This window comes from Corvus hawaiiensis, chromosome Z (assembly GCF_020740725.1).
Source record: "Corvus hawaiiensis isolate bCorHaw1 chromosome Z, bCorHaw1.pri.cur, whole genome shotgun sequence".
Taxonomy (NCBI): domain Eukaryota; kingdom Metazoa; phylum Chordata; class Aves; order Passeriformes; family Corvidae; genus Corvus; species Corvus hawaiiensis.
Genome location: NC_063255.1, coordinates 23,527,498 through 23,539,902, shown reverse-complemented (window position 1 = coordinate 23,539,902; position 12,405 = coordinate 23,527,498). Strand labels below are relative to the sequence as shown.

Genomic DNA, 12,405 nt, shown 5'->3' with positions numbered 1-12,405 from the left:
ATGTCATTTCACTGAAATTCCAGAAGAGCTTGTATTGGTTGTATTTATGTAATCTTTATGTTACCTCATATGCAGAAGAGAGAAATCAAAAGTGGGAGGAGTCAATGTGACAGTTTCAAATATCAATACTTGCAAAATATCTCCATGGTGTGCAGATGTAGAGCTGCTTTTTATATATGGCCATTCATGCTTGACTTAGCAGTGATAACAAGCCACAAGTAAGTTAGTAACAAAGTCACAGACCCCAGCCACCCCTCAAATGTACCTGCATTACAGCGAGTCAAGTTAAGCTGCAAATAAATATCCCATGATATCATTCTCTGGCTGTGGAGCATGGACATGAAGCGAATATTAAATTTGGCTACAACACAGGCCTGCCTTCACATGATTTCTAACACTCAGGGCTCAGGTTACTTTGAGACTGCATTTGTATGTCTCATGTTACTTCTGTATAATTACTGAGAAAACATTAAGATAGCAAAATGCTTATTGCATGATTTAAAAAATTATTTAAATTATTTTTTATTATTGTTGCTTGAAAAATGTAAGAACATAGCTTCACAGTAAATTAAATGAGCTATGGATGGCATCTGTCAGGTTTTATAGATCATCTTGGCAAACAGAAATTTGTTTCCAAGTCTTGATGATTTGCCCTAAGTATTTTTAAAGTGAGCTTTCAATGGTATTGTCCAATGTGACATTTGTAATTAATGTAAAGTCATGTGCTTTTTTCCTACAGATCTAGCTGTAAAATTCTGCCATAATAAGAAGCTGTTACAAAGGAAGACGACCTTCCTTTTAGATTTATGCCATCAAATTAAAACTAAGCATTTTTATAAATTATGAGTTGCTCCAGAGCAGTTGAACAACTTGTTTTCATAAAAGGTCAAGAAGGACTAAGAAAAAGTTCTGAGTTGTCTCGGATGCCTGTTGTGCCTTGGGCTGCCTTTGTTTCCACGTAACTCCATCAGTGATTTTGATGATTTCTTGCGTATAGGAATTTTATATATATATATATATATATATATATACACACACACACATACAGGGATATCTATTTACATATACATACATAAAGGGATATCTATTTATCTATATATCGATCTATATAGAGACAGATATCTATCTTTAAAATTGTAATTTAAGAAGCCATGACACTGTACAATCTATTACCCTCACAACTACCTTTGTTATCTTCCTTTTTATGGGCTTGTTCCTGTGATCTCTCAAGGACACTCATGAGGCTCTGAGTACCTTCACTTTCTGGCAAAGCTGCATGGGAATTCATACCATTCAACAGCTTGTATGGACACAGCACCTTATCAAACTGAGCTCACTTTTTTGGTTTGGAAAGAGTTCTGTGACTGTTCCAGTTGCTATTTCTGTGCTTGTTTTTGTAGCCAGGGTGATACTTGAACTTACTTAGCAATTGTTCCAATGGTGGCTCATGGCAAAAGGAAAATATTCACCTAAAATAAATTCTGTGTAAAAAGTTTATAAAACAACCTGCCTAAGTTACTGAAACATTTTAAATTTCAGGATCAGTTAAGCAAATTGCTAACAGCACTGGAAGAAAAGTCAATGAAGATTGAAGAGTTTGTGAGTGATATTGAATTGCGATTTAACTCAGTTGAGGTAAGTCCTGTGTTTTATCACACTAGTTTTCTTTCCCTCTACAAGATTACTTCCAAGATATGCTTGCCTTGTTGAGCAACTTCATTGCTTCCACTAAAATGGGCTGTTTCTCCAGTCCTCAAACTGACTTCTCTGGAAATTCACTGAAAGGTGTTAACTTTAGAGGAAGAAAAAGATTGCTTTCTTGCGCATTACTGCAAAGTGGAACATGTAACTGTCAAACACTGAAGGAAAAAGTTCCCTTAATTTTGTTTATGCCTATAAAAAGCTCACACTATGTCTTTATTTAGAATCCCATGTGAAGCATCTAAATTAGCTGGCCAGTGTTTTAAGTTCTGATTGCCCAAGTTCTTAAGCCTTGAGAACTATATTAACTGCAGTTGTAAGTATAGATTTTTAGCTATTTCGTAGTCAGACTTCCTATCTCAGTGCTCAAATATTAAAATTTAATTTTAAGCCCTAACAGTAAAAAAAAAAAAAAAAAAGCTGTTGTTGTTTTTGATGTATTTCTCTAGAGATATTTCTCTCAGAGGAGTTTGCTTGCAGAAATAAAATTGTCTTATTGTCAGTGTGACAATGAATGAATCTGGTGGATGGCTCATGTATGGGTAATTGAGAATTTCTGTATATTCATTAATGTTGTCATTTTATTCTGCAGGAAAACTGTAAGAAAAATGCAGACTTATTGGAAAAGCAGAATGAAGAGATGCTCAAGAAAGTGGTAGCTCAATATGATGAGAAATCAGAGAACTTTGAGGAAGTGAAGAAGATGAAAATGGAGTACCTGTATGAGCAGATGGTAAATTTCCAGCAAACTGTTGATTCAGCAAAGGAAACTTTGGAGACAACAATAAAAGAAACAGATGAAGTGGATGGATTTGTTTTCCTAAATGTAAGTAAAACTAGCTTTCATGCTGTAGCTTTTATGATATTAGTTAGGAAAGGACTTCTGTATCTAGGGTCTCAATGAGTTATTTACTTTTCTTTTTAAGACAGCTAAATCCTGCTAACTCAGCTATTCCACTCTGAAGCTGCTCGATCATTTGCTTTTGATGTGGGAATTCTCAGAGAGAACTGTAGAGATGATGCACAGGAAAAAAATGTGACTTACACTACTAAAATGGTTCTGTTCATTTTATAAGAAGGTGAAAAGACAGTTTGATAATATATCTAGAATTAATCACTGAGAAGTAAGAGACATTACCGTATTCAGGTATTTTACTGTATGAAAAATAAAATACATATTATGTATAATAATAAACAACAAGAAAATTACTTTTGAAACAAGAAAATGTAATTGAAAAGTAAAATTGTTTCTGGGTTTTAGGGTTTTTTGGTGTGTGTTGTTGTTGTTTGAGGGTTTTGTTGTTGTTGTTTTGGTGTATTTTTTAATGAGCAGATGGGCAGTATTTATGCACTCAAATTACTGAGGCTGTGATAAATACTTACTATTGAAAAACAGAGAGGGGCTGTGTTGGTTGCTGACTGGGGTAAAACCACGACAGTGGGATAGGCTGAAGGCTCTGCATGTGAGGTGCATGTCTCTAATGGTTCTTTCTGGATGTTAAAAACTTCTCCAGTGAATCTACACGACTGGGCCTGCCTAACTCATACAGTCATTAGTCTGTATTAAACTTTGTTCAGAGGGTGTTGCAGGTCCTGTGTCCTCCAATACTATTCTTGTGCTGCAAGACTTGTCCTTAAGTGAGCCATGGTACTTTCTTCTCTCTACAAGTGTATTACCTCAAAGAGGTAATGGAGTCTCAAAGAGGATGATGGAGTTTCTGGGATAATAATCTTCCCCCGTTATGGAATTAGCATGTGGTCTGGAAGTTGCAGAGAAATGATCCAGAATGCCAGAAATAAAACGTCAAATTACTGTCTAAAGACTGATCACTCATGCAAAATAAACCAGCTTCTGAAATACAAGTGCCCAGCCCATATACACCCTGCAGCTACAGAAATGATGGACCAATATTTGGCTTTCTTCCCTGCTCCATGCCACACAACATTGTAGTATCCTGTAACCAAGGGAATGTTGTGGTAGATTAGCTATTTTGGGAGGGACGAAAAATCTAGATTATTTTCCTGATTTTGTGAGGGTCAGTGCTTTGGCAAAATGATAACTTTGTAATCTGTAATTCTTTTGCAGGGCTATGAAAATTACTAGATTCCCTGCTCCCTTCTGTTAGTGATAAAGGACAGGAACTTTTTTGTTCACAGGCCAGGAAACATTAGCTGAAGATTCCTGGGGCATGGGACAAACTCTCACTCTATAAGTATAAATCTCACATAGCTTTTAGTAATAAGAAGTTATGAAGGACATTTTAGCCAGAATTTGGATTTAACTATTCTTAACATGCAAGTGATTTCTTTCTCTAAAAGTCGTGGTTTAAGAAAGTACTTGACTATGCTCCATCTTTAAACCTAGATATTGAATACTGAACCCTCAGGCACTTAAAACAAGATTTATACTCTAATACCCTGCTGAGCCAGAGCTTTGAAATGAAATATTCCTAAGGAAACAAATTCTCTGCTGGTGTGAATGCACAGCATTCCACACAACCTCAAGTCAATAAAGCTGTGTGTTTTATGTCTGTGGAGAGTAGAAAGACTGTTAGATGACCATGATTGGCTTTTCAGCACTTTGGGGGTTTTTGAAAACCATTAACATTTTTTTTTCCTTCTCTTCCTAGTCATCTAAAGAATTGAATAAAAGGTACATGAAGTATGGGTTAAGTGTACTGTAGTGAGCATTAGGCCTAGCATGCTAGATGCTTCATTCAGTATTTGCAAGCTTTGAAAACACACTGCTAGTAATCAGAGCTACCTTTATAAACCTTGCAAATAATGAAATTTAGAAAAGTGGCTTTATACTTGTTACTTGCTGTAACTGACTGGTTTTGAAGTGTTTTGCACATGTTCTGTAATGCATTAATTAAACAAATAGCATGTTAAAACATCAGCTCAATTTTAAACCTCTGCCAGACATTTTTAAACAGACGCTCCTTGTAGTTATCACTATACATACATATACAATAACCATTTTGACCATGTGTCCACCTTTTTGACTGATCAGATATATCACTGATATGTTTCTTTTTTCACTAGTCTGGTTCTGTATCACTTGGTCTCTGAAAGGTTGTAACACAAAGCAATACAGGTAGTTGGACTAAGTTGGACTATGTTTCTTGAACACAACTCCAGAAAAATGAGATTAAGTAGATTTCCAAACCTGACTAGAAGACTATGAGCTGATGTTTTCCTGTGGCTCTCCACTGGTACTGCCTAATTCAGGGTGTGTTGGAGGGCTGGTGCCTCATCATGGCTGCATCATGGTCTGCCTGAACACAACGGTAAATGCATACAATCACAAACAGCTTTCTGCCATGTGGGATTTTCTCAAGGGAGTTACTTTGGTGAGTCCCATCCTTTATGAGGGAAGTGTTTAATCATAAGCCCATATTCCCCAAATAAATTTTCTAGGGTAAAAGAGAAACATTCAGAGCGGTTGGTTCCAGGCTTCTCCCGTGCAAGCCCCCCAAACTGCACTACCCACCCCACCACCCCTGACTTTCCCCAGAGGGCTTGGGCACTGCGCAGTGCAAATCCAACATACCCTTGTCAGTGCTGCCTCAGCCATCACAGGGATATGCATGCTGACATGGACTGGGGCATAACAGTAACACCAGGGTTTCAGTTTGCAGTCAAATTACAACCCCAGGAGAGAGATCTGAAGAGAATGTGACAAACACCCCTTCAAGGTTTCTATTAATCTCCAAAATTAGAACTATAAATCTAGACTCACCTGTTGCAAGTCAAACTGTCTGGCCATGTATCTGCACTTAGTTTACTGCATATGATTAGAGCAGGTAAAATGAGACGAAACGATTTTCCGATGCTTTCTGTCCACTTGATCTTCTTTACTTACACAATAAAGTTTATTCTGTTTGGTGCATGGTCTTGGTTTTAACTTTAGTTTGATAATACCTGTTAACCTAAAATAGATTAAGAACAAGTCTATTTAACAATGCATGTTTTTCTAAAGAAAGTGTATTTTATATTTGCTGTGCTTTGCTAATATTATGCATAATTAACTACTTCAGTGACTGAAAAAAATGAAGGGGAAAATGACAAAATTCAGACGCCTTGAAAAAAAAATTTCTTCCATTTTCTTGAGGCTGCTTCTGTCCCAGAGTTAAAAATGTTTTGGGTTTTTTTCATATAATGAACCCAGCAAGTATGGGCTAATTAAATGTAATCTATTTTTCTCATGTTTTTTGGCTTGCCACAAGCAGCTGCTTTACGTTACATCTCCGGAGTCAGCTGCTGTAGTTAGCTCTAAGTTTGTAACCTTTAAAGGCACTGCATTAGCAAGCTCCAAGCCCATGCTCTTCAGAGTCTTGCTGTGAACTTCCACACCTTCACATTCTCGTGGGTTGTGTGCACTCTCACTGTGCTCCTGACTCGAAACTGCAGTCTAAATGTTCAAAATCAGGGAAACAGCTTCTCCTTACATGCTGTCCTCAAGTTCACAGGAAATATTTAGAGAAGTGCAAGTCACGTGGTCTTTGCTTCTGGCCTTTGGAAAACTATGCAACAGTCCTCCACAAAGAATTTATATGGACAGATAATACCGTCCCTGCCCGGCTCCGTGGGGTCCCGCGTGCCCCCACAGCCGCACGGGTGGGTTCAGTGTTACAGTCGGTAGCAAAGAGTCCAGAAGGGCACTTGCGTGCGTTCCGGCAGCAGCACTCATTGCTGCTACGCGGTCAAAGGTCACAGAGGCAAATACAAACGTGATCCCGAAGCTCACGGTTTTACCTGCGCGTGGGGAAAGGCGGGACCAGGGGATAGGGACCAATGGGAAAGCTCTGAGGGAGTGACGAGGGGTAGAGGCTGACAGCCAACCGGGGAATCCGAACTGGGATAGATTAACCTAGCCGAACAACGCATCCTGGGGGAAGCCTTTCTGGTCACCTTAACATAAACTGGTTCCTGTGGCACTAGGGACTTTTCTTACTGAGCACTCTCTGTCCCTTGTAGTGTATGTTCACTGGCCACGACAGACAGATATGTGTTTTCTTTCAATTAGGTTACTTTCTGCGATGGATACCACTCTCTCTTTAGAGAAGGTGCCCAGTGCTTTTTCTCTGTTCGAGCACTATGCGGACAGCCCAGGACAAAGCAACCAACACTCCTTACAACACGTGGCTGGTAAGAAACTCTGGATATCGTCTTCACAAAACCTGACATTTTGGCAATGCTTTGGAAATTTTAGGAAGCTAAAAATAGAATCTATTTGAGAAGTGTAGATTTCCAAACCTTGTAATTAGCAATCAGAGTTGAATGTAAAATGAAGTTTAATTGTGCACAAGTGTTTGGCTTATAGTAGGTACAGTAAGATGAGCAACAGAGGGAGGAATGCTAAATTGGGGGATTCTTGCATCATTTCAGACATCTGTACCTCAGACAAGCTGAAGGTCTCTATCTGTAAATCTCCTGGGGCTAAAAAAGTTGCTTTTACTTGCATGCAGAGATAGAAGAAGCAATCAATGGGTCTCCTGAGCTCTCTTCCTCTGAGGATGGCAACCCCAGAATGCCTGGTGTTGGAATGAGAGCAGCGGGCTGGTTGATGGTTGAGGTCCCTGGACTTGTCACAAATGAATGGAGGCACCTGAAACTCCCAAGGGATGTGAAGGGAAAGTGGTTAACTATAGCTGGAAACAGCCTCTGCTTGGGAGGCTGGTAATGAAAATTGCACATGATAAAGGGGTTTACTTATCTCTGTCTGATATTTCATGTCCTTTAAAGAGCCTGACCGAGCTTTCTGCTCTGCCTGTGTATATAGGTGTATTATCGAGATCTGGACAGCTGTCAACGAAGATCTTGTCAGCACCATTTTGTGGTTCATTTTCTTCATAATGGGACCTCACTCCGGGGTTTCTTTTTCAAGAGAACATTGGTTTAGGGATGTCACATCTCATTGTCAGGCTTTGTGGCCCCCCATTCATCATCACATGCACCACTGCCAGCATAGTCACTCCCTGGCTTTTGAAGTGAAGCCCCTTTCTCATGTGTTTGGTCCCTGAGCACTGAAACTGGAGCATTAGATTCCCTAAGGTGCTTTGTTCACTGGCTGGATTTTCAAGTGACTAATGGTACCATAGAGAAGTGCCCACCTTGTGCTGACTCTCTGGTGTGTCTAATAAGGGCTGAGTGCACTTAGCAGTGTCAGTATAAGGAGATTGTCTCTCTCCTTCACACCACTACTTTTATTAGACCTGGAGGAACTCAAATATATCTGAGATGTTAATGTCCTTGTCAGATGTATATGAATTTGCCTGTGGCACTTGTAAGTTTCTCAGGTGAAGTTGGACAGGCATTTGTGCATGCAGCATTATCGCAGTGTCATTTTTTTAGGAAGTCAGATAAAACAACCACTTTTGTAACTCACTCTGTCAGTTAACTTGCTGGTGTAAATGTGCTATGTGTCTTGGCTTAGTTCCCAAACTTCCTCTTGCAGTCCCGTGGGTGCAACCGTTCATTCCTCCTAGGCTACTGCCTACTGGCAAGGTCATACAGGTGGAGAGATCCATGTATTTCTTTTTCCCACAAGCCACTCCAACATATATTTCCCTAAACTGCTGAAGCCTGCTTTCTGAGTTAGTTTGCATTAGCTACTGTGTTTGCTGGCTCCAGACCAGTTTGCTTTGACAAACTGCAGATGAATAACTGTCCACTAGTAAGAGATCTTCAAAGGTCCTTATTCTTTATACTTACTTAATCTCTAACATAACTAGGCATACCTGTCTTCACCTTTACTGCAAAGTATTTAAACTGCTATTGTGATTTTTACTTTGGCAAGCAGTAGACAAAAAAAATTCAATGAGTTTTTTCTTATTTATTTGATAGTTTGTTTTTTCAAGGTTACACCCTCCCTGAAGGAAAATAGTTACATGCATACATGAAACTTGATTAGGAATTGAATGGCTTGAATACATTAATTTTTCACATACTGACGACCATTTTAAGACACTCAGAATTTTATTTGAATTAAGCCATATGACGGAATGCCTATGAACATGCCAGGTTTCTTCAATCCATGTATTTTCCTTCAGAAAATACGGTGTTTTACTGAACAATTTCATAAAACATTATTTTCACCACTTCAGAAACATGTTTCCTTCAAAATGCCCTCCATTTCCCAGTTTTCCATATCCACTAATGAAATGCCCTTTTCCCTCGTATTCTTCCTTCTTTCATGTAATCCATTTCCATTCAGAAATGCATTAGCATAAAAAACCCTTGCAGCATACCATTGAGCATAATGGAACCCAGGTTCTGCCTGGGAATAGAAGAGTGGGAATAATTTAAAAATTTGAAAATCATTCTTTCCAAAGCCCACTGCAAGTCCTGGCCTTTTATACTGGAAGGCAAGGACCTTTGCTGATTGCAAAAAAGTTTCCCATAGAGTCACAGAGGAATGTATCTGCTCTCCTTCTTCAACTACACATAACCAAGGAAATATTGTTTCTCGTTACATCGGAAAACATATGGATTATTATTTTTCTCCCGGGGCTGTGGAGATTACGTAGCACAATGGAAAACTTCCTTACACCACAGCACTTCAATGAAAACTGAATTGATGAGAACATCCCACTTTTCTGTTGAAAAATATAATTTAGTCAAACTCATATTGCAAATACCTCATTTTTTGATTAAAATTCACTTTAAAAGGGACCACTTAAAAAAGTACAATGCACAAAGATTCTGTTTCTGAACAGTTCAGCTTCTTGTTTCGAAATTGCTTCTTTTCAAATTGTTTCATATTAAGCAAAAGGAAATTAGAAATCAAATGTTTCTCAACGTTGCTGAACTGAATTTTGATCTACGATTTTTTTTCAGAAGTTTCATTCAATAAACTAGCTTCTGTTCAGATTTGGCATAATAATAAATCTTGCAACTGTGGGGTTTCTGTGATCAAAAATAGTGGTTTCTAGGCAACTTCATGGGGAAAAAAAATGGTTTACCCACAACGTCCACTGAAAGGAAGTATTTTCCTAAAGATGATAAATTTTTTAATTGCCAACTCTAGATGCAGTCAAAAGACAAAATGAGGATTGTTTTTAGCAATAAGAAGGATAATTTTTTTCAATGGGAAGCAGATGTAATGCTACTGTACTGGTAGCTCTCTGTATAAATCATAAGGAAACAGCCAGCATCTGCATTTGCCTTGTTCATGCCACAGGGGATCATCATCACTACTGTGGAGATAACTGAAAGAAAGCAAAAGCTTTCTGCTGAGATTCTAAGAGAATTCATGAAATATGGAAATTTACTGGGTGAAGAAATAGAGCCATGTATTTTCGTTCCCTGCAATCACTTTAACAATTATCATCTTTTGGGGCTTTTTGCTTCTTTCTTTCTCATCCCTCTCTTTTATGACATAATCACAGAGGGAAACAATATCTCATCTGGGGTTGGATCTGTGTCGATCAAGAGACAAAGTTTGTGTGAAATCTGGGGAGCCTTTGAAATCTTTGAAGCACTTTGTGAGGAATGATCCTGGAAGCCCCATGGGGTTCGGGTGCTTTTGCAGAATTCAGGTTCACCTGCACACTAAGGATTCTCAGTCCCCTGGCTCTGTGGGGAAGTGACCGTGGCAGGAGGAGTGCCAAGCTGTGTGTGTGCAGTAGTAGTCCACCCCAGGGTAGGGATAGACCCGGGGCTGCAGGTACCCTCCTGCTTTCCAGTGCATTTTGAGCCTTCTCTGCCTGAAGGACATCCCTGCTGCTGTCAGCATCAGCAGCACTGACACACTGCATGAATCCCTTCCTGGTGTGGCAGGTCCTTTCCCCTGCCCACATTTCCAGGATCAGTACACAGATCTCTCTCTGGTGGAGGGCGTAGGCACACGCTCTGCGCCGGGTTTGGGTGGACTTAGTACTAGCACTGTGTCTTACTTTGTTCAGACTGTGAGGGAAATAGGGTCTTCCAATGCTGAGCAGATACTTTCTTCTGTTCCTGGTTTATGAGGACCTGTTGCTCTAAAACTGAACCAGTATTCTGTTTGTCCTGCTGTACTTGCTCTGTGGAAATAAGCAACCTGAGTGAAAATAAGCAATTGGGTTGACTCATGAATTTGTAGGTAATTTGGCTGAAAACACAGAGCTGTGTATAACAGTGGGAGACTTTCCTCTCAGTCCCACAGACACCGACTGTCGTACCTCAGGAGCCGAACTCAGCCACCAGCACATCCATTGCTGTCTACTGGGCTGTGAACGACGGGGATACCATTGACTGCTTCCAGGTCTACTGTATGGAGGAGCTGCAAGCCAGCAAAGATGCAGGAGGTGCGTAAGGTCTTGCCTTTGCAATTGCAGGAGTCCTTTCTGCCCTGGCCTGGGGTAAGCAGAGGGGGGGGGATGAGCTGCAGGGGTGTGCCCAGGACAAGGAAAGAAGAATGGCTGTGAAGACATCATGTATAGAACAAAAGATGGGCAGTGGTGGAGGAGATCATGAGGAAGATGCTGTTTCTTCTCCTCCCCTTTGTCCCCCCAAATGCAAGATAATATCACTGTAAAGTCAAGGGCAGTTGTTTTCACCTGTTGAAGTGCCTTTTCATGAAGAGGTCTGACCATCAGAGAGGATGTGTCCATGCTGCCCCATTGGTACTCATGGAGACTGCAGACAAGAGTTCCCAAGGGGACAGGTTTCATTGGGTTTTTGGGACCCTGCATGTGCTTCAGAAATATGTCCTCATTGAAAAAGCATTGGGAAAACGTAGTCAGTATTTCCACATGTAGACAAAGATTTTTTTCAAAATATTTCAAATGTTAAAAATTGAAATTTAGTAAAGGGAATTGAAGTGCTCCTTCATTAAAAAGCTCAAAATAGAACATAAAGTCACTTTTAGTGACCAGGCTCTGCACAAATCCATGTGTGCTTTTATGTGCAGGCTAAAGGATATTAAGGGCTTTTTGTAATATGTCATTGATAGATAAGTGCTATATAGTTCATTATGAGAAATTATTGATACATAGTGGTGACACCAGGGTTGGTAACTGCTAGTTGCATCTCCCAAACCTGCAGTCCAGTAGGACTGAGGGCAGTAATCTCCCCTTGCCATGAATGGCATTTGCGTACACTCAGCTCAAGGGCACATCAAAACCTTTCTGTCAAAAACGAGTCAGAACAAAATATGGAGATCTCAGCTAGTGATAATTTCTGGATTTTTTAAATTGACCAGTTTTAATATGTTATTTGAGAGGCTCAGTTCTAAGCCCTACCAGTGCAACCCTGAGTGTGATGTCCTGTGCACCTGTGTGTTCTCCTAGTCTTAGTGGAAGAGTACAGAGTGACAGTGAAAGAGAGCCACTGCATTCTGGAGGACCTGGAGCCAGATCGCTGCTACAGTGTGTGGGTCATGGCTGTCAATGGCACAGGCTGCAGTTTACCCAGTGAAAAAGCCATTTTTAAAACAGGTAAGTACATACTTTGTCACTTGATTATTACAAGTTTCAGGTCCTTAGACGAATTTAGTCCACAGTGTTACTGACACAGAAGGAACTGCTTCATTTACCCCATCTGGCAGATAGCAGGCAGTTCATGGTCATTTCTTTATTTGCCAAGAGATAGTGACATAATTGCTTCTGAGAGGAGACTTGAAGGCATTCAGATTTGAATATATTTCCAGTGTTGGGCCACATGACTGCGGCATCAGGGCAGCACATTGTGTATTTATCTTCTGAGTGTGTTGCAGTGCTC

At 40.0% G+C, this 12,405-nt stretch overlaps 1 protein-coding gene across 3 annotated transcripts in view; it reads left to right on the top strand.

Moving 5' to 3' along the window:
• Positions 1-12,405, top strand: part of CMYA5 (cardiomyopathy associated 5) — a 47,269-nt gene that overhangs the window by 20,318 nt on the left and 14,546 nt on the right. Inside the window, exons 3-8 of one of the 3 annotated variants that reach the window (XM_048292199.1) lie at positions 1,540-1,635; positions 2,294-2,527; positions 4,332-4,354; positions 6,731-6,852; positions 10,842-10,991; positions 11,976-12,122. In XM_048292199.1, coding sequence (XP_048148156.1) covers positions 1,540-1,635; positions 2,294-2,527; positions 4,332-4,354; positions 6,731-6,852; positions 10,842-10,991; positions 11,976-12,122 — 772 coding nt within the window. Of the gene's footprint in view, positions 1-1,539; positions 1,636-2,293; positions 2,528-2,627; positions 2,926-4,331; positions 4,355-6,730; positions 6,853-10,841; positions 10,992-11,975; positions 12,123-12,405 lie in introns of those variants that run through there. The other 2 variants (XR_007201027.1, XM_048292200.1) reach the window with 2 other exon arrangements.